The following is a 25,678-nucleotide window of genomic DNA, read 5'->3' as shown; positions in this document are numbered from 1 at the left end:
TTCAAGCAGGGCTGTAAACAATAGTAGGAAGTATCATATGGTAAACAAGTAAACAACAGACGTATCAAACAGGACTGCACTTTACTTTACACTTTACAAGACAACAAGTTACTTTCTAGTTAAGTCCTGTTATCATTTGCATTATATTATTTGGATTGTACAAGTGACATCATAACCTCCACAGGATGGAAATAATGTTTACGTAATAATTATATATATATATATATATAATAATTAGATTTCTAGGTGCCTGTTCCTTCAATTAGATTGAGTGACATTGGATAAGAGGGCAGCATTCTTCTCAACACATTCAATAGCCCAAGGCTGCAAATGAACACGCTTACTCCTTTAATTCATCAATTATACATCAAATAACATCTATTGCCTTGATAAAGTTTAGAGTCACCAAAAAGAGTTGAATTCAGACAGCAAATGTATTATTTACAGTTGAAATGGTTTTGAGTTGAATGATTGAATCAGGACACAGTGTTTCCAGTGGAAAATACTGTTGGAACCATTTCTACTCAAAATACCCTTCAACTTTGAAATGGTTTTAAAAGAGATTGAAACATATTTTATTTAGTCCATAGTATGTTCAGCTGATGTGCTGTGATCCAATGCCAATAATGCTGACCCTGCATTAACCTTCTGTTGCTATTGGGAAGCTTTAAGGAGAGCTTGGCTGAAGCAACACCCTCGTTAATGGTCACCTGAAACAAACACTTGACACTGAAAGAGGAACCGGTTTCTATTTCAATCTGCAAACATTTGGATGCTAAGTTTCTTTCACCAATGACTTGTGATTTATTCTATATTCTCTGTTGCTCAGAGGGTTTTTGTCTCTGTTATCTATGTACACAACGTGACGACACACCTTCAACACCACAAACCTTTCATTGCTCTGACTTTGACTCTCATTCTACAGTATAAATTAAAGTAAATTATGACGAGATATCATTTTGTTAGTATTGGTATCGATTATCAGCATTTATTGAAGATGCAGATTTGTGTGAGCAATTTAGAGATTCGTCTTGGAAAAAAAAAACAATCTGTATCATTAAGAGAAGAATTGTTTATCAAAAAGGGTGATTCTTGAGTTAGTCCTCCTCTGATCCACCGCAGTGGCAGGTGAAGAGCCTCCCCAGAACCCGGGTCTTGACGGAGAACGTCCTGACTTCACAGGCTGGAGCTAGTTTGCTGCTCTTTCTTCTGAAATACCTCCTTAGTCTATCAACGACGCTCAGGGGTTTTCGGGAAGCCTTCTGCAGCTGCCCTTTTAGTTCCCTGGCAACCGCCTCCCCGAACGCCGTACCTCCGGACACGGCGGCGGCCCGCAGCAGCTTTGCCGATCCAAACTCTCGACAAAGCTTCGTGAAGATGGTCCTGTGGAGGTTTCCAACAGTCTGTGGCAGAGTGAAACCTGTTCCTCCCAAAGTCTTCTTCAGATTATTGAAAGCTCTATCAAGGTCCAAGTCCAGTAATGATGTATTTGTGGAGTGGGCGAGGTGGTCCAGCAACTTACTCAGGAACACAGCGACAAAGATCTTCTCTCCCTGCGAGAACTCCTTTTCCCAACTGGATGGACTCACTGGGGTCAGAGAGCCTTCGGTTACGTCTGTGCTGAATTCCTCCTCCATGCTGTCCTCATTTGGACTGGATGTGGACTTTAATGTGAAGTTCTGGGCCAGACAACTCTCCAGGATCTTGGCAACATGGTGCACCATATCCAGAGGAGCAGATTCCGATGATACCTCCAGTTGTCTGGAGGAGTTTGTCTGCGTGACATCGGCCAGCTTGCGGTTGACCTTGTTGGCCACTTCTTCTGCAACCAGCAGCAGCAGTTGTTCGGAGTGGTCCGACCTCTCCGACGCAACGTCTAACGTTTCTCCAAGACATCGGTGAAGTGAATCTCCGAGGCTGGCTTGCATATCCTCCTCTGTCACGGTGTGAAAGTTCCACTCTTGACGTGGAGATTCAATCTCGATCCTAAAAAGAGAAGCCGTCATACTTTAGTCAACTGATCTGCTCCGTTCCCACTGGTGTCGACCAAACTCAACCCTGATCACTCATGATTGTATTCAGCAACACTAGGGTGAATGCCTGTATTAAAATATGAGTATGTTTCAGAAGAACATGCAAGTGAATAACATGGTTGCCATTGACGCTGTTTGACTTGCATTGGGACAGAAGCGCTGCTGTGGCCGCTGGCCCTGGCATCGGAACTTTGGCCCAAAGCCCAGTCATAAACCTGAGAGGCCACAACCTCCAGGACCAAGTTGTACACTCTCTCTACGATGTTGAGACACAGGACAGACAGCAGCAGGGCCGTGTCAGGATCCACCTGGCCTCCCGCCAGCAACGCCCACTGCCTGGAAGAAGAGCAAGAAGGAAAGGTTATGCGGAACAAACATTTAGAGAGCAGTTGATTTGATGACTTTGAACTGTGACTCACTCTTCTGTGATATACTTGAGATGCAACATGACCACTTCCTTTAGACTCTTTGATGTAAGCAGTGGCACCTCCAAATCACTGCACCTCAGCTCTCCTGGTTCATCAAAAAACATCTGACAGGAAGAAAAACAATGGGTTTTTAACACTAGGCATGTACCAACAATACATCTCTCATTGGCATTAGACCGTAAAATAATCTACGTCTACTTTCTGAAAAAGCTGTTTGCAATCACATTGAACCCATGTACATCTGTGCATATCAGGAGCTGATGGGGCACATACAGCTGTTAAACCTTTAAGGTGCATTTAAATGGTCTTACCTCTTTTAAATGCCCTCAGGTGCTTTAAGCGTTTGTAGTTTCCTGGTGTAGATGTGAAGCTCTGCTCACTGCTCCTGCTGCTGATGAGGTGACTAGAATGTAGAATGTAGAACGTAGAACGTAGAACACTCATCTGAACTGACTTTAAAATGACCTGAAGGACCAGAATGGAGATTCCTTCTGTGGAACTGCGGAAAATTCTATTTATATGCACATTAATATATTTATAGATTTTTTTTGTAAACTTGACAAAACTAAGCAACATATTTAAAAATGTTTTCAAGAGTTTGTCAAAAGTACCATTTCCACCACTTACTTTTAAATATCAGCATTTGAAGCAAAACTTGGGTATTAGGCACTGTTATTTATTTACACTTACACACAGTCTATTAATACAGTGATAATAATCATTTTAATAAAGTGTAACTCTCAGCTGTAACCACTGATTCACACTCATCCGAACAGACTGTGATACATTCTGCATAGTGTGTTATTAAAATAACAAATGTTTCATCAGCCGCTGGTGTCACGGGAGGTTTCCTCACCACAACTGAAGCATTTCAAAATGTCAGTCCTGGGGCTTATATTAAAAGCATCTTCTGTAATAAAATGTACTTTAGTTATGGATCTACAGTGAGAAGAAACCTACACTTATTATGTTTTCTAAAACTTCCCATTGACTTTCATGTAAATACTGCTGATTCAGCTGGACGTTAACTCCTCATTTAATAACGTCTTTGTCATACAAAACGTTATTAAATGGACAAACTGGACAAATCAATCCAAAAATGACGGAGGTTAACAAGAAAATAAACCAACCCTTTAAAGCACGACTGTGTAACGTTTGCATAAAGAAGATGTTATGTTGTCATCTTCCTCGATCCAGGACTTTAACACCTTTTTAATACAGATTGGAATGACATTTAATGCAGATTTCAGTATGAATTTTAAGCCCTTGAAAATAATGATATACCATGTACTTGAATTTCACAAAGGCTTTTATGATAATACCTTCACATTTAATATACTATTATCCCCCCGATATATACACAGTATGCTACTCTTTGTTATGCTTTTTGATACGGCGCTCTGTGGTGGAAATCAACCTTTTTAATTTCCTTAGGAGAAACAAATGTGATCTGAAAACTCTTAAATGCCTTGAAGTGTTTATTGAACAGACACTTGGAATAATGAATGCAGAGCTCTTTCCCCACAGATGGTTCAGAGATTTAACGACGAGAAAAGCTCCAACAGTCTTTCTGCACATCCCCCCTCCCCCCTCCCAGGTGTCCTCCTCCCTCCGCTGAAGCCCGAGGCCTGACATCAGGAAGACATGATACATATACGCTACTCTTTGTGCCGTTTTATTATGGCGTTTTTCATTATGGCAATGTTTTGTTTTGCATAGCCAGTAGGCCAACGTTTCTGTCACCAATCAAGACCAATGAAAAATGCTGCTGTGTTATCGATGCCTTATCTCAATCAGTCTGAGAATCCAGTTAGGTCTGGGTTAATACATTTGTCATGCTGATAAATTCCCGGGCAGAAGACGTTCTAGTTCCTGTTGTAATACGTGTAGTAATCACAGGAGTGGCCTAATCCTCTCCACTAACTGGCAGCTTTATTGGGTTTGTCAGATTAGCAGATGAGAAGTTGTGTTGCCTCAATGTATTGCTGGTGGGGGACTTTAGAAAGTGACACGACGATTGGAAGTGACGAGTTCAGCGTCTCTTTGTAGCACAGATCGTCTTAAGCTTGGCCAACACCTTGGCCGACTGGTGATGGCCAACAGAAAGAGGCTCCTTACCATCAGGAATAGTTTACCCACGTAAACACGACCTGTGGGCTCCCGTCCTGCAACAGCAACGCCAAACGGAGTCCATTGTCACGAGCAGAACATTATACACATCTGATTATTCAGTTAAGCCTTTCAAAAAGACAATAAGATCATTGTCAGTTAAACTTGAATCCTTAACATACATTTAAGGCTTTATTTGAGAATATGAAATGCTTTTTTAATACCTTGAATTATCCATGAGTCCTACAATGCTATCGAATAAGCAATAAAAACATACTTTTACTCTGGCCGATACTAGCTAACGTCAGCAAAGGTTAGCAATCTTTACATAGATGTAGCAGCGTAACTAGCACTGCTACTGCTACTAAACTCATTTCAGTACCATTACTGTGTAGCCGCTGCCCAGCGTCTGTCTATAAAGTTTACTGATGTGATGAAACACAAACTCGTTCACATCCCTGTAGCCTGCACAGCGTCTTCTGCAGGAAGCTTTTATTCATGTGAAGACACCGAATTGAATGTGTTCCATATTACGTACTTTATACATATTTCAAGGAACATACTTTAAATAATGGCGGGCGCAGCACGACGTTTGTATGTTTTGGGAGTCACAGCAGCATTACAGTCAAATTCAAATCAAACTTTATTTAGCGCTGTATGACATTACTGGCTGAAGACATGCTGTTTATTGAGGGGACAGACCCCACCTTTCACAAAGGTGGAGGAAAAACTAACTCAAAAAGCACTTGCTTCTTAGCCCTTGCTGCCTCTACTGATAATGTGGGACAGAAAGAAAACCCATTTCACAACTTCTTCACAGTAGTGATACTTATTACACAGCTTTGTTGAATACTCAATTCTGATTGGTCAGATGTAGGGCTTTCTGTGGTCTGGTGCTTCTGGATAACAGGCCGCTACTATGGACGCAGTTCTGACCCAAGTACACAGCGAGGACACTTTTATTTTGTGGAAGAAATACAAAATATTGTTAAATTATTGATTTATTTAATAAGCAGCCATGTCATATGCTCGCTTGTACATGATCCCTTTAACGAATTTTAAGTCTTCCTCTGTCTGACAAAAATATATCAAATCATTTGCCCTCCATTAAAAATAAATATTTACAAAAAAAAGTCAAATTTACCAAAGGGAAGAGACTGAATGTCTAAAGTGAAGTGGGAGCAGACATGATTTAAATATCTTGAGTTTGATAGGGGAGAAAAAAAAAAATGTTGTGGCACACTGATGAAAAATATTACTGACCCAAAGTTCAGACTTCAAATAAAGGAAAGCCATTCCTAACAGCATCTGAAACAGGCCTGAGACCACCAAGTTTCAAGCCCCTAAATGATGATTTGTATACATAGGTAAAATCTACCTAACAAGGAGGCTGTCCTCATTAAGACTTTAATCAATAAAGAATAAAAGTGTCAACAATCCCTTTTGTCCTTGCCATCAGTTTGTTTTTAATGTGTGAAAGTTCATTCTTTACCTTAAAAATAATTGCCTATTGAAACCCCTTGCTAACTTTGTTGTTGCTGTCCAGAGGTTGAACTTCTCACCTTGATGCAGTGACGTCGAGGTGTAGCCTTAAAGGGGATCTATTAGCAGAAACGGAATACAATATTCATATCTATGTTTTTCATTAGTGTGACATCACCTGAAACTAAGAATGGTGGTTTCGTTAGCTTAGATTGAGCTCTTCATAGCTACATAGGGAGCGGGTCCTCTTCACAGTCCGCCATGTTGCGCCTCCATGTTTCTACAGAAGCCCAGAATGTAGCTGAGGGCCACCGTAGTTCTGACACTCAGAAAGGAAGGGGTGAGTGGAAGGTTTTCAGTCAGTCGCAGTCTGCAACCTCACCACTAGATGCCACTAAATCCTACACACTGTACCTTTAAGACGCTCTTTGACTCTCGGCCGACTGACTGGATTCTTCCCAAGCTTTTGATTGCATTGAACATTGACCAATGATCCGTTGATGAAAACTGTCAACACGGTCTCACTGCTAAATAGTCACAAAATGCAATCTATTGGTTTTGTGTATGGGGACACAAATGTGTCCTATTGTCATGTCACTCGGAACAACTTTGACCTTTTCGGTACGACATTTCGTTTAAAAACAAAAGTAAGGTTTAGGCAACAAAACCACTTAGTTAGGTTTTGGAACATCATGGCTGGGCTTAAAATGACTACCTAGAGTTAGATTTAGACAACAAAATCACAACCAAAAAACCGCAATGTGGTATCAAACACTCGTCTCCCGGTTGAAAACCTTCAAGTAAAAACAATCTGGTAAATGCACCTCGAGTTAAGATTATTTCCACAAAGTGCTTTTATGTGGATTAACTCTTTGACACTTTTTGACCCGAATCCTGTTTTTCCATCATGTCAATGATGAATGATTTTCTGGTACGAACAGAACAAATGCTGTTGAAGAAGAAAAAGACGTGAAAGGAATGATGAAGGCAGTGAATGAGAAAGGCCTAATTTCAGATGATTTTCTAATTGTTAACAAAACGGATCAGCATTATTGATGACAACGGGAAAACAGGATTCAGGTTGAAAAATGGCGTTTTAACGTAAAACACTCTTATGGAACCGAAACCTGGACAATGGTCAGAACCAGGCGTCCAACTCAGGGGTCCATGTGTAGGATACACAGACCGGTGTAAACCACATGTGTCCGTTGTCCATGATGTGATTATTATTCTTATTATTATTATTATATCTTTTTTTTTTTTTTTTTTTTTACACGGAAAGCCAATAAAAAAAACAGGCACGTGATCCAAACTGTGGCTCTCATTCATACAGCACACAGACGCACGCACGCACACACACACACACACACACACACACACACACACACACACGGTCCAGAAGCTGGATGTCTGACTGGAGCCGACAGACGAGTCCCTTCCTGTTCAGATGTGGGTCAGAGTTCGTTGGCAGGGTCTGTGCCTCAGTACTCCACAGTCACGGCTTTGGTCTTGAGGTATTCCATGAGAGCATCCTCTCCTGTGGGCCGCACAGTGGAAACAAAGATCACTGGATTGAGTTGTGAACACTTCAACCATTTTTTTTCAGACATTCAGATTTGCTTTGATTGATTTTTAAGAAGCCCGAAAGAGGTTCAAGTATCCTGTATTTCAAGAATCCAGAAATAATGAGCAGATTTTATAGTACCAGAAATGTTTTCTTTCACAAGCCCTTTTATCTCCACTGGTCTAAGCTGTGATTAAATCCATTCCTCTCTTTGATTAAGTTCACACCAAATTGCAGTCAACATAGAAACAACACAAATGTTCCACTAAAGTAAGAATAAAACAAAGAAAATAAGGCGACTTTCTAATCTTGTGCCAAAGGATCCATCCATGCCATGCCACCCGTGTCTCTACTCACCGAGGTCTTTGCCGAAGCCGGACTGTTTGAAGCCCCCAAAAGGTGACGCCACGTCGGTCTTATTGTAGGTGTTGACGAACACCGTTCCGGCGTCGAGCCGCTCGCTCACGTACATGGCCTTGTTGATGTCGCGGGTGAACACGCCCGAGGCCAGGCCGTACTCGGTGTCGTTGGCCCTCCGCAGCACGCCGTCCACGTCGCTGTGGTACGCAGGACGTGACAGAGAACAGCGGTTAGCGACTCGAATGGCACGGCGGCGACTCCAGCAACACGCCGTTTTGATGACTCACCCATCTTTGAATTTGGACACCACCATGACGGGGCCGAAGGACTCCTCTTTGGCGAGGAACATGTGGTCTTCTACATTAGTGAACACCGTGGGCTCCATGAAATAACCTGAAGGAAAATGACCATATCCAGGATTAGCTAACACTAACAATAATGTTAATGGACCGAAAGAGTTATATGGCGTATTTAATTTGTGAAAAAAAAACACATTCCTAGAATAGTTAGCAATTCACCTTTGTAGTTTACAAGATCTTAGCCTGGAGCTAAGATCACAAAATAAGACTGATTATTAAAATATAAATAATTGTTCAAAATTTGACATTGCTAATTTTGTGCTAGCTTGTTTTATTAATGCTAAAACCAAACGCTAGGAAAGAAACAATGGACAAAACTGAGGTATATTTGTATACTGTATTGTATACTGTATTGTATTGTATTGTGTTGTATATTTGTATTAAGTTGTATATTTGTATACTGTATTGTATTGTGTTGTATATTTTGTGTAAGCACACAGAGTCACCTTACCAAGTCAAATTCCTTGTTTGTGCAAACTTACTTGGCCAATTAAACCTGATTCTGATTCTGGGTAATAATTGACTAAATGCATATATTTTGTAGTGAATCCAATTATTAGTTGTACCCTGATCTTAGTCTGCACTTACACTAAAGATGTGTTAAAGACCAGGAGAATGAAAGTAAAGATGTGCAACTCCCTCCTGGCAGGTCTACCTGCTAATGCCATTCGACCTCTGCAGCTCATCCAGAATGCAGCTGCTCGACTGGTCTTCAACCTCCTAAATTTACCCACAATCCTCTGCTCCTCCGCGACCTTCACTGGTTACCGGTGGCCGCCCGCATCCGCTTCAAAACATTGGTACTTGTGTACCGTGCTGCGCAGATCGGGTCTGGTCTACATCCAGGACATGGTCTAACCTCACATCCAGGACATGGTCTAACCTCACAACCAGGACATGGTCTAACCTCACAACCAGGACATGGTCTAACCTCACATCCAGGACATGGTCTAACCTCACAACCAGGACATGGTCTAACCTCACACCCAGGACATGGTCTAACCTCACATCCAGGACATGGTCTAACCTCACATCCAGGACATGGTCTAACCTCACACCCAGGACATGGTCTAACCTCACATCCAGGACATGGTCTAACCTCACATCCAGGACATGGTCTAACCTCACACCCAGGACATGGTCTAACCTCACACCCAGGACATGGTCTAACCTCACACCCAGGACATGGTCTAACCTCACACCCAGGACATGGTCTAACCTCACACCCAGGACATGGTCTAACCTCACACCCAGGACATGGTCTAACCTCACACCCAGGACATGGTCTAACCTCACATCCAGGACATGGTCTAACCTCACACCCAGGACATGGTCTAACCTCACATCCAGGACATGGTCTAACCTCACACCCAGGACATGGTCTAACCTCACACCCCACCTCGTTCACTTCACTCGGCTTCTGCCAATCAGCTTGTAGCTCCTTCACTTCGAGCTAAACACTCAACAAAGTCACGACTGTTTGCTGTGCTGGCTCCTCATTGGTGGAACGAGCTCCCCATTGACATCAGGAAGTCTCTACAAACTAAAAACACATCTTTTTCGACTATACCTTGAATAGGGAAGGTAGTGCTGTATTTGCACTTTAGTAGCACTTAAATGTCTCTTACTGATAGCACTTTGTAGTTTAACTTTATTGAAATTGTACTTTCTCGATTCTTGTTGTTCTGAGTTTGGACTCATGGTTTAATGCACTTATTGTAAGTCGCTTTGGATGAAAGCGTCAGCTAAATTACATGTAATGGAATGTAATGTAAAAGACGGAAGGAATGAAAGAACAGGTCAACTCAACAGGTCAAATGTAAACTGTCCCACTGGCTCCAGACATTGAGGTCTCGGTGTGTATTCTACCTGGCCTGTCCACCTGCTTCCCTCCGTACACCAGCGTCGCTCCCTCCTTCAGTCCGACTTCGCAGTACTCCAGCAGCTTGTCCAGGTGGGCTTTGTGGTTCTGCGGGCCGTGGTCCGTGGAGCGATCCAATGGATCTCCAATCTTCATCTTCTTCAGCTCTTCCAACTGAGAGTTTGGAAAGGGGTGGAGAGATTAATGATGCTGTTCCTCAATTCTTCACTATCAGTTTGCATTATGGGAAGTGCAGGAGTCAGTCCCCTAACTATATGGAAGTGCTTAATGTGCTGTAATAGAGGGCTGCAGGCATGACGGATGTTTGGCATCGCACTGGTTCCCTCAACAAAAACCCTTCGCAAAAAATTCTCGAGTGGGATATTTACAGACATATTTTATGTCGTAGAACAAAACGTTAAAATCTCTTCAGCTTGCAAATGACTTATTTCATGCATCCAACCAAAAACCCATTCAATATAAACCCACTGACTTCGAGATGAGGGAACCGGAAGTGCAAAACATGCCGACTCATTTCTGTGTTTTAGGACTCGCTCCTGCACCACTCCCTGTCCTCCAGGAGAGGGCTTTGGCTCGCACCACTCGGCTGATGAAGTCATCATGAACGGACTCCTCCACAAACAGACGGCCGGCAGCGATGCAGTTCTCCCCCTTGTTGAAATACACGGAGCTCATGCCCTGTGGAGCAGAAAGCAGCGGACACACGGCAACTTTAACTAGAGCCTTCTTTAAGTATTGAAATGCATTCAATGAAGGTAGGATTCGGCTTTCTTTTATAATAATCACACTAAAATATAGACAGTGTTATTTCTATTCTTTCAATGAATACATTTGCCTCTGACGAAATAGTGAAAAATGACCATGATCAGAATTTCCCTGAAGGTCAAATGTGTTGTTTTGTTGGAAAAACACTCCTGAAGCCAAATATATCCAACTTAAAATTGTATAAATCAGCAAATCCTCATATTTTGAGAACCTGAAACCACAAAATGTTAATAAATAATACCATGTTTGAGGGGAACTTTCTATAAATTAAAAGATGTATTCTAACATGCAGAACGATCAACAGCCGCCCCCCCCCCCCCGCTCACCATGCGAACAGCCTTGTCCATGTCGCAGTCAGCGAAGATGATGAGGGGCGACTTCCCCCCCAGCTCCAGAGAAACCTTCTTCAGGTTGCTGAGCGCACAGCTGCAACGGGAAGTCACAAGAGGAGAGCATGAAGTCTCACCGCACAGTTTAGTGGACCGAGCACTGAGTTGGTCAGCTGATACCTCTTCATGATCTGTTTGCCGATGGGCGTGGAGCCAGTGAAGCCCAGCTTGCGGATGTCCGGGTGGTCCGACAGACGCTGTCCCACCATTCCACCTGGAGGACGGAACGGGTTACTGTGGATTATTCCTTTTGTTGCCGGGTACCATGAAAAGACCAAAACCAACCGCGTGTTGGTCTGTCTCTCAATACTTTCTCACTTCCCTGCCATGTCTGTGGCCCTCAGCTCTAAGCCCATGGGTTCCTTCTGAAGATGTAAATCTTCAAAAAGAGGGCCTGCAAACGTATGGTTTCATTTCTATTAAAATGGCGATTAATTTCCCAAAACAGCTGTTCCCTGTAGTTTTTAACAAATGAGGAAACAGTGCATTTGTTGGACTATTTCCTGCGGCGGATTAATCCACATTTGGTGCTCTGGTGAGGCAGCAGGGCGGTGCATATGGGGTGGAGTTCAAATAAACTCCAGTGTGTTCATGGTGATGAAGGAAGATGTCCCCCAGTGCAACAGTGTGGCTCACTGACGTGTGAACAATGGAGCTCTACGGCTGAAAAGCTTTTTCTTATCGAGCCTCCTGAAACAATCAAAATTAACCAGATTGAGAAGCGAATATCACTCCTGTTATGAGGGGTTCTCCTGTGTGTTGAAGTGGCTAGGCTGCCTCTAGCGGTGAGGTTGCCGAGCGTCTGGGAGAACTACGGCAGGCCTACGTGAGACGCGACAGGTTTGGTTTGTCCATTCTGGGCTACCGTAGCAACACGGTGGACTCCGTGAAGAAGACCCCGCTCCCTAACAAAGACACAATGATTTTTTTCAAGGTTCAGGTGACACTCAAGTAAACATCATATTCTATTCCATTCCTGCCAATGGACCCTCCTAAACCCTACTTCTCTTAACAAGCGGCCCCGAATATGATCGGTCCGGTTCTATTTGCACTGTTGTCTCACTTCATGACCTCAAGGTCAAAAACCACACGTGGTCAGAACAGAAAACGGACCACGTGGATCCTGTGTGTGCTCGTTACCTGAGCCCGGCAAAATGTTTACGACTCCTTTCGGAATGCCGGCTTTCACCGTCAGCTCGGCAAACTTCAGCGCCGTCAACGGGGTGACCTGTAAATGTCGGGGGACAGTGCATGAGACGGGTCCATCCGACCGTCGGCAGCACAGTCATCTCAAACACGGTGAATATCTTAGCACTAATATGAGAGTTCACCTGCGCGGGTTTGAGAACGAGTGTGTTGCCCGCGGCGAGGCATGCGGCGCTCTTCCACGCCAGCATCATGAGCGGATAGTTCCACGGGATGATGATGGCACACACACTGAGGTGGGGGAAAGGACACACACACACAGCGTTTAAAAAAAACTAATAACACAGTGTGCGACAACGTGGCAGGAAGCGTTGGGTCAAACCCCAGAGCTTTCACCCCAGAGGCTCTCTCCTGGTGAAGGTCAGGTTACGATTGGGCCTGGCCTGGTTGATGGGGATCGTCTTGCCCTGCAACAGAGAAACCACGATGGGCCTCTGGTGTCACGATCCATTAAAACTGTGTGTGTGTGTGTGTGTGTGTGTGTGTGTGTTAAACCCTACCTGGATCTTGTCGCACCAGCCTGCAAAGTATCGGAAGGTCTGGATGGACATGCCCACGTGGGTCTTGAGGGCCAGCGTGTACACAGCTCCCGAGTCCATGGACTCGATGGTGGCCAGCTCCTCCTGGTGTTCCTCCATCAGGTCTGCCAGCCTTGGGGGGGTGGGGGGGGTTACATTTTTATAGAGCAATCATTTTTTTCTGGGGTGGTGGGGGGGGGGGGGGGACACACACACTCTCCACCATCACAAGTGTACTCATAGAGGCCCATGACTTATGGTAACCATTTTTGTATTTAATGTAGAGAGAATAAAATGGCTAGTGGACACAATCATGAAACAAAAAAAATGAAATTCCCCTTTTTGGTTTTGGGATTTCACACAAAGCAGAAGACGGGACTCATATACGGAGCAGACCTGTGTGCTGTGTGCATTCCCACTGCAGTCCTCTAGGTGGAGCCACTCACTTGTAAAGCAGACTCCCTCTGTCTCTGGGGTTCATTCGGCCCCAGGGGCCACTTTCAAAGGCTTCTTTGGCAGCTGCCACTGCCCGGTCCACATCCCCCACCGAGGCGTAGGACACCTTGCAGATCACCTGGTGAAAGACGCAACAGTTCTCATACGACAACGAAACCGGACGTGCGTGTGCACGTGTGTGCACGTGCACGTGTGTGCGTGGATTCGTATGACAGTGACTCACTGATCCGTCGGTGGGATTGATGGTGTCGTAGACTTTGCCGTTTTCTGCGTCCTCAAACCTTCCGTTGATGAAACACTGGTTCGGCATCTTCACCGTCATGTTGTTTACTTCTTTCGTTGCCTGGGTACAAGACAAAAGCAGCAGAGCAACAATCACAACCTATTTTGAAGTTACACGAAAAAAGGACCCCACTTTAGGACTCTAAATAAGTGGGGGACTCACATAGTCGATGAGCAGCTCCTCCTCCTGGTCCTCCCCTCTCAGCTTACGGACGAACATCTGGATGAAGTCCTGGAAGGTGGTGGCCATGTACACGTCCTCGCTCTGCAGCTGGACGCCGGCGCACTTCTGCTTCACCTCCTCCACCAGCCTGAGACGAGGATTAATGGGTTTATAATAATTCGTGGGGCTATTATTTGCGTATAAAACTCAGCACTTTATTATTTTTATCTCCTGGCCGGGTGGGGGGGGGGGGGGGGGGGGGGGGGGGGGGATAATGTGTTCAGCCGTGTGTGCATCTGTCCATCTGATCTCACACATTAATCATGCTAATGTTTTATGTGCTCATTTATGACTATGCTCAAGGAGCTCTTGTGGTTGCAGTTTTATTTTTAATGTATTGTTTGATGACACCTTTGAATCCTGACCACTTACTCCTCTTAACCAGCAGGCAGGTGTTAAACAACTGCTTACATAACAAGATTTATTCTGCAATCTGCTGGGCTAAGAACAAGCCCTACCTGGTCGGTTGAAGGCCACATTTTAGCCTTTGTTGTGGCTCGAAAACTAAAATATTTGGACTCATTTTGGGACTATTGCAAATCTGATTATGATTCCCGGAAGTTAGGCACGATACAAAATGAATAAATCCCTGTTTTCATTATCTGAAAACCATCGCCATCGTGACCATAAGGGATCCAAGTGTTGTTGTAATAATTATTATTATGGCCACAAGAGGTGCTTTCCATCACACAATAGATGTACCTTGTGTTTAGATGCATGGAGAAAGCTTTTTTTGGTTTCGTTTACTGGTTTTCACAGGTGACTTTTCTTTTTAAGTCAGGAGAGAAAATAATTTAGATCATAATTAGACAATTTCACACTGGCCTCTTGGCATTTACTTGACTAAACGATGCGACTTGAAGCCCCATTTCTAACCTAACAGGGGAATCGCTGCACCGGCCTCCTCCCTCACCTGACTACATCCATGGAGGCGGCTCCGCACTTGAAGAAGTCTGTGGCGTCCTCAATGGCTGGGACATTGCTGAGGATGCCCTTCCAGATGTTCTGTGATGAATGAAAGCATTCTCAGTCAGACAACTTGGGTCAGATTAAAATAAAAAGGCATATTCAAGAGAAGCGGGCCACAATCAGCTAAAACGCAGTCCGACCGCCCGCCTCCAACTTGCCCTGATCTCCTCCGCCATCTTCTTTTCATCATCGGTCAGCTCCACGCTGGAGCTTTCCCCAGAGGAGAAGTATTTAGAGGCAGGGATCATCTTCCCGTCTTCGAACTGCAGGTTCTTCACCAGGAGCTGGGGACCAAACACAGAATGGATCTCACACACACACACACACACACACACACACACAGACTGTCTGGAGAGCATCCGATCCACAGCCAACGGAGGCATGAGCACAAACATGTGTGTTGTAGTGCGACAAGACGACAGAGACACTCACAGCTTTCCCATCGCTTCCGTACAGCACGAGGCCGTTCTTGGTGACCAGGGCGGGTTGGGACGCCCCCTCAATCTCCAGGGGCTGACCGGCGGGTGCAGACCCCCCCAGCATGGACGAGCCGTACAGGGTCACAGACTTAGGGAGAAAAAACAGGGGGAGGATTTCAATCAGATGTTTGATTACATTTGGTGCTACGGGTTCAGGAAGACAAAATAAAGCCAATTATTGCAACCTCCTCTTCATTGTATGTTGGACTGAGGTTCTTAAAAGGGGGTTTCTCCAGATGACCTATTAAAGGAATACTTTGACATTTTGGGAGCTTTGCTTTCTCGCTAAGAGTTCAGAGGAGATCGAGTCACTAAATACAAATCTAGTGCCAGTTAGCTTAGCTTAGCACGATGACCGGAGATATCCTGGCTCCATCATGAAGGCAACGACACCCGTCTACCAGCCCCTCTGAAGCTCTCTGATGCACACGTTGTGTCCCATTTGTTCAATCTAACAAACAAGTTATTATCTGAGAAGATGTGGGTTTCCTGGACTACATGGACACAGAACAAGGCCCAGAGACTGAGAAGATGTGGGTCTCCTGGACTACATGGACACAGAACAAGGCCCAGAGACTGAGAAGATGTGGGTCTCCTGGACTACATGGACACAGAACAAGGCCCAGAGACTGAGAAGATGTGGGTCTCCTGGACTACATGGACACAGAACAAGGCCCAGAGATGTCTGGTCTGAGGGGACCCAATGTCCAAGGTATGTTTTTAGTAAAACCATTGGTACTGCTCAAATGTTGAGGCAACTTGGTCTTGTGATTGCGACGACTGTAGGTGAATAGAAGCTCCTCCCCTTTTCTTCTTTTTTTAAATGCATTTCTCTCATTATTCATTGAGTTATTTTCTTCCATGTCTGTCATGCCAAAAAAGTCTAATAAAAACATTATACAAAACAAAATGTTCACAGATGTCACATTTCAATGCTATAAATAGACAAGAGTTTAAAAAGTAAAGAAAGCCTGGTTTGTTTCTTTGAAAGCACAACATGTGTAAGGGCACATCGAAACTGATCCAGGACCTGACAAACACGTTTAAGTTACGGAATATCCGCTTTGTTCCAAAAATACCAGGATCTACGTCAGCCCTGAAAACCTCTGTTAGTCTGACCTCCCAATAACAGTGTGTGTGTGTGTGTGTGCGTGTGCGTGTGCGTGTGCGTGTGTGTCTTTGCGCACCTGGCCATCGACGACAGTCCAGGCGCCGGGGACTTTGTCATGGCCGCGGATCCAGTCGTGGATGGCCTTGGCCGGTTGGGCCAGGTTGACCTGCGGGGACAGAGAGAGACATGCTGACGGGGCGGATTCTTTTCCCGAGTCACCCACACTTCTGAGAATGAGAGGGAAGCCCGGCAGCTGGTCGCCACTCGCTGAGTGACACGTGGTCCCATCGTGGTGGGGAAAAGAAAAGAAAAAAACCTCTGCACTAAGAATAGCACATCTAGATTCACTGCTAGCAGACGTTGCTCCAAGAGGAAAATCAAACAGCAGCTGAGGTCAGCTCCGCCTCGGCCTTTCACTTGTGTAAGCGCAGCACCAGCCCTCAACACTTCCACGTGTTTGGGGTCCGTCAAGATGGAAGAACAAAATGACTTAACTGGTAACTGTTTGGGCTTCTAGCTTCAACACCCACACATAGAACAAAATACTAAATTAGAATACTGAGTATAGCTGCTTGAAATGCTTAATCCGGACACCCCACGCATGGAAGATATCATTTAGGAAGAATCCTCTTCTCAGTATTCAGGAAACTAGATTTGAAGAAATTTGGGAGAATTGGAAAATGAATTCCCGCTTCATTTAAATATGCATTCCATGTGCATTTAAATATGTTAAATTGATTTCTCCTTTTTGGAAAATCACAAATGAAAAAACACACCATGTCCAATTTTTGTGCTCTATAACTGCATTTTCTTTCAATAAATGACTCATTCTGTGAAAGTATTTAAACAAAGAAACTGATAAAAATGTCAAACAAATCAATAATGAACAATGACACCCATTATATAAAGAGCGACTTGCGTTAGCACACAACCACTGACCCCGCCCCCCCTTCCAGCGCAGACAGAACCCTGCTGCAGGTTCTCCCTGACTGACTCCAGATCAGCTGTGTTCATGCACCAGTAACCAGCTCAAAACGAGCACTGCTGATAAATAAGAGACAGGAGCGATGAAAAGCTTTGCCGAGTGACTCGTTAGCGTCTTGAATGTTGGTGCTTCGCCACATCCAAAACAGAACCAGCTTTTGAAAACCCAAGCACACATTCAGGAGCGTCTTCTTAACCGGCCGACATTGAAAGCAGCGACAGCGGATCAAGTCGTGAACACATTCTTTTCACAGATGTTTTGGTCTACGTTATTTGATTTCCTGTAGGGCGGCTGGCTGCCTTCTGCCCGGCAAAGGTTGGTGCTCCAGACTGAACGAATGACATTTATTAAAATATTAAATATTCAAAAGGTCTGAGATCAGAATCACGTATATCTGGCGTGTGGGGCTGCCGTCTGAAGTCAGGCCTCTCACCTTGGAGTTGGACTTCTTCTGAATGCCCTCGTAGCTCGCTCCTTCCTCTGTCTGGGGAACCCGAGGGGCCTTCCCATCAGCAATGAGCTGCACCGACTCCACCTGCACCAGGAAACGGGGAGAGGGTGACACCTCAGTGTGCGTCGTTTCATTACGTTGTTGACGGATTACTCAAGTTGAAAAGGTTCTATATAAATGTATGCTGATAAAAGACGCTTGATTTCACGCCCCATGTGATCAAAGGGAGTAGTTCATCCGAAATGATTGAATTCCAGGTGCTTACCATGGCCTTGATGCCCTCTGGGAAGAGGAAGCGGTTGTAGAGGGCGTCCACGGTGTCGTTGGGCTCCACAGCACACTCCCTCTGCAGCAGGATTGGGCCGGTGTCCAGTCCGTCGTCGGCCCAGAACACTGTGAATCCAGCTTTCTTATCGCCGTGGATCAGGGTCCTAGTGACACACAGAACAATAACCCAACCTTAAATATAAAAAAAGTTTAACTAGACTCATTATAGATAGCTGTAATTAGATTGCGATTAGTGAGACTCAAGTTACTTTTCCATTAAGTTTTTCCAGAGCCTGCAAATAGTGTTTCTCACCAAATTCATGCTTGGATAAGCTCCAGGCCCGTCACCTCCGTGAAATGAATAAAGTTTAGAAACTGGATGGATTAAAACATATCTACAACACGATTAACTTTTCACTATTTGAAATCTGAAATACAGACTCATTATTTCCGCTAGGAGATTATGTATTCGGCCATGTGCGTGCGTGCACGTCTGTGTCTGTCCAAGGCTCATCGCATACTTCTGAACCTGCTGATGTTATTTGTACTTCTTTAGGCCTGAAGGTTTTGCAGTCATTCACGCTTTTTGAAAGACATATTTTATTGATTCACTGTGGCTGACAGCTTACTCTACCAGTTTGGATGGCCAGTAAACTATCGCTAAACCAAACGGACACACTGAACCAAGCGCCGACGACAACGGAGAGCCACTCCTCGTGGTGGAAAGAGGAGAGCCCGTTAGCCATGAGCGGCCGATACGCCGTGAACATTTGTGGTTTGCACTAATTCAATCAAACATTACGTTATGATTAGATAAACATTACTCTGTCTGTCCATTAAATGAAGAGCAATTTTAAGATATTGGATGATTAGCTTAGCTTAGCATAAAGACTTCAGGCTGGGCCTTTCTGTCCAAAACAAACACAACCACCTACAATCATTTAACAAGTTTTCATTTTCTCAAATTCGTACATAAATTTAAAAAGACAAATTATATGAGTCATGTGCATTTCTTTATTTATTGCATTTACTTGGACAGAACTAAGCTAGCCGTTAGCCACAGCGCCTCCTGGCTTCATTCATAACGGACAGACAAGCTAGTGGTATCAATCTCCTCCTCTCACTCTGGTAAAGAAAAATAAGTACATTTCCCCAAATCTCACACTACTCTCTGACGTAAAGTACTCTTCTTCTTCTTCTTCTGCAAATAAAGTAACCACTGCCAAACAGTCGTATATTAGGCACAGATGGAAAACTTGTGTTTAAACAATTGAATGATAGCGAAACCTATTTATTTACCTGCAGTGATAACACACACAGAGAGAGACAGAGAGACAGAGAGACACAGAGAGAGAGAGAGAGAGAGAGAGAGACAGAGAGACAGAGAGACAGAGAGAGAGAGAGAGAGAGAGACAGAGAGAGAGGCAGAGAGGCAGAGAGACAGAGAGACAGAGAGACAGAGAGAGACAGAGAGGGAGAGAGAGGGAGAGAGACAGAGAGAGAGGCAGAGAGGCAGAGAGACAGAGAGACAGAGAGACAGAGAGAGACAGAGAGAGACAGAGAGGGAGAGAGACAGGGAGAGACAGAGAGACAGAGAGACAGAGAGAGGGAGAGAGACAGAGAGAGGGAGAGGGAGAGGCAGAGAGAGGGAGAGGCAGAGAGAGAGAGAGACAGAGAGAGAGAGGAGAGGGAGAGACAGAGAGACAGAGAGAGGGAGAGACAGAGAGAGGGAGAGGGAGAGGGAGAGAGAGCTAGAGGCAGAGAGACAGAGAGACAGAGAGACAGAGAGAGGGAGAGACAGAGAGAGAGAGGAGAGGGAGAGACAGAGAGAGGGAGAGACAGAGAGAGGGAGAGGGAGAGAGAGCTAGAGGCAGAGAGACAGAGAGACAGAGAGGGAGAGACAGAGAGACAGAGAGAGAGGGAGAGACAGAGAGAGGGAGAGGGAGAGAGAGCTAGAGGCAGAGAGACAGAGAGAGGGAGAGACAGAGAGACAGAGAGAGGGAGAGACAGAGAGAGGGAGAGACAGAGAGAGAGAGACAGAGACACAGAGACAGAGAGAGGGAGAGAGCTAGAGGCAGAGAGACAGAGAGACAGAGAGACAGAGAGAGGGAGAGACAGAGAGAGAGACAGAGAGACAGAGAGACAGAGAGAGGGAGAGGCAGAGAGACAGAGAGACAGAGAGAGAGAGAGAGAAAGGAGACCAGACTGGCGGAGAGAGGGAGAGATAAGAAAACCAGCTTGCTAGGAGTTGAGTGAAACAGAACCGGTTTAAACAGACAGATAGCAGCATACCACCCTCACCCTCACCCCCGACGTGCAACATGGCCTGTGGACCCTTAGCCTTTTAGAACAAAACACATTATAGAGGACGCTAGCTCGCCAAACATTTGCTAACCAGCAGCAACTGTAGCCACAAGGGATGTGGAGTTAGTGGAGAAGGAGAGTCCTCAGGCCAACACCTCTACTCAGTGATACAAGTTACAATTAGCCAACACGTTAGCTCAAACTAGCCAACATTAGCCCCCACAGTGTACTCCACTCAGCGTGTGTTTAATAAATTATACATTTGATTTGTATGAGAAAAATAAATAGTTATTTCTTCATTCCGTTAAGTCTCCCTTTTAACATTCCCAAAACTGAACCGTTTAGAGTAGACCGTCTTATGCCCATAACATTTCATGGCTATTTTGGCATTTAATTGTGTTTTTCCTTTTATAAAGCCAGTCACATTTTAATCCAATACCTCTCGGTTTTTACTTTTTGTGTTTTCATTTATCTCTCGTTGAGATATTGCAGCATATGAACCAGCACAGTATGGCAGTGATAAAGAATTAATCTTTGGTATGGTTATTTTAGTGTTTTTTCTTCCAAATGAAAATAGGTCTGTTTTGTGGTACATGGTGGCTGCTTTATATTATATATGGAAAATAAATTAAAAACAATACATTGACAATATGCAGAAGGACATGTAATTGGAAGCAAATTGTTTGGCTTCCAATTACATGTCCTTCTTCATATTGTCAATGGTGTACCTGCTTAAGCATGGCACAGATAGTGATGTTCTATTTAAATCAATTAGTAGTGCTTACAGGTGTCTGTGTTGAGGGAGAGACACAAACATTCAGAGAAAGGATATAATTACCAGCCTGGGGGGGTTCATCTGCTGCAGGTGGGAGGGGCTGAGAAAGAGCTGCCCAACCAACAGAAAAAAGCTGAAACCAAATCAACCTTTGGAGAGCGCATCGTCCCGCTGCGGTGGTGCACCACGTTACCGCCGATCAATGATCAATGGGCCATTTAAGTGACACTCCCACACTGCCGCTCAAACCCTGTGCTAATCGCCACCACACCTGATGTGGTGTGTAACTCGTTTGTTAGGGCGTGAGCTGCTCTCTGGGCTTGGCTTGTACGGATTTACGGAGTCTTGCAAGCTCATGCGTGCTGGCCAAAGTAATGTGCATGATTCAATCGTTAAAATGTCATCCATTCATTCCGTCAACGTTTCTTCTGGCCAGCTGCCGCCATCAGAAGGCGACTGCTGTCTTATGGCTGCTTAACTGATAGTCCGGTTTTCTCGGTTACTGTGAGGAACGCGGCCGGCACGGTTGCCTTCACTGCTGTGAACCTGTGTGGGCAGTGAGTCAAGAGCTGAGTCACAGCGGTGACACCCTTTTAACCCGAGAGAGGATGTGAACCAAGGTTTTATCTGAGGAGGATATACCCCACTAATCCCTCCCCATCTCCTCCTCCTCCTCCTCACCAGTTGATGGCCGAAGCTCCTCTGTGCAGGGGCAGGATGGAGGGGTGGTAGATGATGGAGCCGTGCTTGGGGTCGTCGATGACGTTCATGGGGATGAACTGGGAGCAGAAGGGCATGACGTTGAGCTCGGCGCCCACCGCCTTGTAGGCTTCCACAACCTCCGGGATGGGCTTCCCCTTGAGCCGCCACCGCGGGAACTTGAACACCGGCGTCCCGTCCTTCTCGGCGGCCGCCGCTGAAGGAGAAGAGGGGAGTTTACTGACAGCGTTCAGAAGGCGGAAATTAAGTGGATCAGCAGATTTACTGGTCGAGCTCCATTTCATCCTTCCGCTTATTTTAACCGTTATATAAATTCAAACTTCAATGCATTTGGCGGTAAGGAGCTTTTCAGTTTCACTTTTCAACATTGAATGCAACGCTTTTTGATCGGTTTTACACCGTCTTCTTCTCGTGTCCTTAAATGCAACCAACAAAGGAAGACGATGACATCAAGCATGATTTAAGATTATCACAACAAACTCTTGTATTTTAACCGCTTACAATATTGCAATGAGGTCTATCAAGCTATGGTGATATACTGCACATTTTCCCCAAAGGAACTTTATTAATATCTTACTAACATCTGTTCTATGAAAACCTTTTTTATTCAGATCTTTAGATTTGTAAATGTCAGTAATGGAGAGCATCTATACACAGTTTGTGTTGAAGAATAAACTTCCGAGCATACTGTAGATACTAGCTGCCTACATGGCACGCTAAATGTGCATTAGGATCGTCACCGAGTATTGAGCTATTGAGTATTGAGGAATGTGTTCGGAAGCAGAAATGGGAGAATACTGGCGAGGCAGCGCTCAAGAGAAAGCCGGTAGCTGACGGGGATGCTGCTTCCTGTAAAGATTGCATCATACGCGGCCCAGATCGTAGACGTTTACACACACACACACACACACACACACACACACACACACACACACACACACACACGCACACGCACGCACGCACGAACGAAGGACCCCGGATGTTGCGGGGCCGTCACACCCAAGATTCTCCGTCTTCGCCGTCTTGTGATTTTTGCCCAAAACCAATACATAACATTTACTCTGTTGGATGTCTTTGGTATTTCTCATTTTCAAATGATAAAACTGTTATTTTATTTTTTTTAAGAACATTACGAACACCAACTTAATAATTTAATAGTCAATTATCAATTATGATTTTTAGACGTGACGGACTCAGACAGGACTTACAGAGCCCCGCTGTTGGCTGGAAGACCCCCACGTGTATTCCCTTTCTATTCATAGAGCCTGGTATTTTTAGATCATTTCCTGCCAAATCCCACTAGAAAGCACCTCAATTTCTCTGATGTATTTAGTGGTACGAGAGGTGGAATGACAGCAAGCGAGGTAACTCACCCAGGGGGTCGGCCTTGCCATCCTTGTCGGGGACCGTGAACACGCCCACCACCTTGTGGCCCTGCTTCCTCAGGTTGCTGTACACCTCCTGGCCGAACAGGCTCTGGCCTATTATAGCGAGCTTAAGCTTATTCTGGTAGTAATTCTGAAAGAGAGCAAACACAGACATGTTAGTTTCAACGTCTGCCAGGGTTACTCAGAACTGGAAATACTCCTCAGTGTACATAGAGCCTCAGTGGAGGACTTCCAACACTCGTTGAGCTCCTGGGTGGCGTGGATGTCATGGAACTGGCAAAGGAAAACCCAATGCAGACGCAGCCTGGACAGCCGGCAACTGCAGGAGTGCCTTGAGCACCAGGGGGGCCAGAGGGGCCCACAAAACAACTCTTTAAAAAAATTTTTTTTTTAAAAGTACACTAATGTGAAGTTGGGGAACTTGCAATATTTTTTAAAGAATAAATATGATATGTTATTAGAAGACATCCCAAATAGAGAGCCAAAGTCCCCCCCCCACCTAACGGTCAAAATAAAATAGAGAAAAACAGCCATGAACTCCACATCCGATGTTTGTCAATGTAAAAGATAATTCTAACAATTCACGGAGCAATTTAAACCAGATGAAAACGTTATTTTGCGGAATGAAGTGCCATGTTGGTCTACTGGAAGGGCGGAACTTTGCCTCCCTATACAGGTCCAGTTTTAAAAAAAAACCACCCCCAGATTGTAATTCAAGCTTTCTGTCAGAGATTGGTTGACATCAGGCCTCCCTATGACATCATCAGGGTTATTTTTTCCCTTATAGACAACTTTATGCAACAGTTTTTTTCAGGTTGAAGTGCATATAAAACCAACAGGGCAGCTTTAACCAGTCATGTCAAACCTCCACTACTTTTAAGTTCCTGTAAACAGAATCACTGGCTACAAGGACCACGTATCTATAATATATGTATTAAAAATGTTATGCAACACTAAAAACATTATTATTGATCTCCTTTGTAATTAATCGACAAAATACGTCTTCAGATTTCTTGTTGTATCCGACCAAAATCCAAAGTTATTAGGTTCTTATCCTTACTACAACGATTTAAATAATCTAATAATCAACTCATTTATTGGACTGTAAACAGCATGAAGTGAAAAGAGCAAGGGGCGATCCGCCCCCCAAATAGCAGTCCGCCCCAGGCCCGATCCCACGCTCATCTGAACGGTCCCGTCAGGTGTCGAGGGAGCGGTTACGTTGGATTTTAGCACGTGCTATAGCCACGATGCATCCGAGCAAGGCAGCTCCCCGCCGGGGGGGGGGGGGGGGGCAGTACGAGTGAACGGGGCAGGCTCGCCCCCGAGCCGCTGACGGCGTACAGTGCGGAGCTCACATGCTGATGCAACTCCTCCAGAGTGTGTACAGTAGTCACCCGGAGAGAGGGGAGGGGATAGAGGCGGCCGAGCCGGCAAGTAACGTGGCATTAGATTATTTAATTCGCTCCGTTTGCGTGAGGCAGCGGGGTGAAGACCTCGACGTGGACCGTGATTCACTGATCCGTAATCAGGGTCGAGCCCCGGTGCAGTCCCCCTCACATCACCGCCGACCGGGCATGCGTTTACTATGAACCGGTCGGGCTTTCCATTCATTCTCTGGTGCAGCAAAATGAACGTTACTCACGGACGAGGTGGAGAATTTCCTTAAGACTTGACTCGCCGTCCACAACATAATGGCGGTGTTTTATATATATATATTTATATATATATATATTTTTAAAAAAAAACAAATTATAAAAAAATTAATCCCAAATGCTGCAGGATTTGTCCGACCAGCTGCTGGACACACACACACCCACGCACACACCTGACTCTATGTGTGTGACTGAGTGGCAGTGGCACGGTCCGCGACAGACAGCTTATACTCGACAGCAGCGGCGGACACGTCCAGTACGTGCTGCATGGTGCCGTGCGTGCGCGGTCACGCGATGCATGCCCGTTGACTAGCGCTACGACCGCGCGGTCACGCGTGGGAATTCTTCAAATCCTCATGGCGGTGGTTTGATTGGGTTATGTTATGATATATAGGTTTGTATTGTTGGCTACATCATTTTTATTAATCAGCCACATTACATTAATATGTAGCTAAATCATTTATTTATAGGCTTGACGTTTTAGAAAGACGTGTTTAACTTGAAAAATGTATAACACT

General features: G+C 44.9%; 2 protein-coding genes across 3 annotated transcripts; both read right to left on the bottom strand.

Moving 5' to 3' along the window:
* Positions 1 to 1,053: 1,053 nt before the first annotated feature.
* Positions 1,054 to 2,857, bottom strand: LOC117725900. The gene is made up of 4 exons (XM_034525757.1): positions 2,773 to 2,857; positions 2,453 to 2,565; positions 2,178 to 2,369; positions 1,054 to 1,986 (listed from the first exon to the last, which is right to left on the bottom strand). The coding sequence occupies exons 2-4, from the start codon at positions 2,563 to 2,565 to the stop codon at positions 1,098 to 1,100; spliced, it is 1,194 nt and encodes a 397-aa protein (XP_034381648.1). The 5' UTR covers positions 2,773 to 2,857; the 3' UTR covers positions 1,054 to 1,097.
* A 2,332-nt stretch (positions 2,858 to 5,189) lies between these two features.
* aldh1l2 (aldehyde dehydrogenase 1 family, member L2) lies at positions 5,190 to 25,415 on the bottom strand. 2 transcript variants are annotated; one of them, XM_034526359.1, is made up of 23 exons: positions 25,151 to 25,415; positions 23,491 to 23,635; positions 22,079 to 22,313; positions 18,317 to 18,482; positions 18,034 to 18,135; positions 16,692 to 16,781; positions 15,458 to 15,592; positions 15,184 to 15,309; positions 14,970 to 15,061; positions 13,997 to 14,144; positions 13,775 to 13,894; positions 13,542 to 13,669; positions 13,078 to 13,228; positions 12,914 to 12,984; positions 12,703 to 12,808; positions 12,512 to 12,599; positions 11,492 to 11,585; positions 11,309 to 11,408; positions 10,797 to 10,895; positions 10,205 to 10,370; positions 8,264 to 8,369; positions 7,974 to 8,173; positions 5,190 to 7,589 (listed from the first exon to the last, which is right to left on the bottom strand). In XM_034526359.1, exons 1-23 carry the CDS (start codon positions 25,196 to 25,198, stop codon positions 7,534 to 7,536), a joined length of 2,772 nt encoding a protein of 923 aa, XP_034382250.1. In that variant the 5' UTR covers positions 25,199 to 25,415; the 3' UTR covers positions 5,190 to 7,533. The 2 variants fall into 2 exon arrangements, with proteins under 2 accessions (XP_034382250.1, XP_034382251.1); XM_034526360.1 differs by lacking the exons at positions 5,190 to 7,589; positions 7,974 to 8,173; positions 8,264 to 8,369 and having other exon boundaries at positions 10,258 to 10,370; positions 10,690 to 10,895.
* Positions 25,416 to 25,678: the final 263 nt, after the last annotated feature.

The sequence above is a fragment of the Cyclopterus lumpus genome, chromosome 23 (assembly GCF_009769545.1).
Source record: "Cyclopterus lumpus isolate fCycLum1 chromosome 23, fCycLum1.pri, whole genome shotgun sequence".
Classification (NCBI taxonomy): Eukaryota; Metazoa; Chordata; class Actinopteri; order Perciformes; family Cyclopteridae; genus Cyclopterus; species Cyclopterus lumpus.
Note: the sequence above shows the minus strand (reverse complement) of the source record. Positions and strands in the feature narration are given on the sequence as shown.

Excerpts from the sequence above, each read along its gene's own strand:
- LOC117725900 (XM_034525757.1), bottom strand. The coding sequence starts at position 2,565 with ATGTTTTTTGATGAACCAGGAGAGCTGAGGTGCAGTGATTTGGAGGTG. Across the intron at positions 2,370-2,452 it reads CTCAAGTATATCACAGAAGA|GCAGTGGGCGTTGCTGGCGG; the intron begins GTGAGTCACAGT and ends CTCTTCTTCCAG. Across the intron at positions 1,987-2,177 it reads AGCAGCGCTTCTGTCCCAAT|GATCGAGATTGAATCTCCAC; the intron begins GCAAGTCAAACA and ends TTCTCTTTTTAG.
- aldh1l2 (XM_034526359.1), bottom strand. The coding sequence starts at position 25,198 with ATGTTGTGGACGGCGAGTCAAGTCTTAAGGAAATTCTCCACCTCGTCC. Across the intron at positions 15,593-16,691 it reads GGACTGTCGTCGATGGCCAG|TCTGTGACCCTGTACGGCTC; the intron begins GTGCGCAAAGAC and ends TTTCTCCCTAAG. Across the intron at positions 8,370-10,204 it reads GAAGCAGGTGGACAGGCCAG|GTTATTTCATGGAGCCCACG; the intron begins GTAGAATACACA and ends ATTTTCCTTCAG.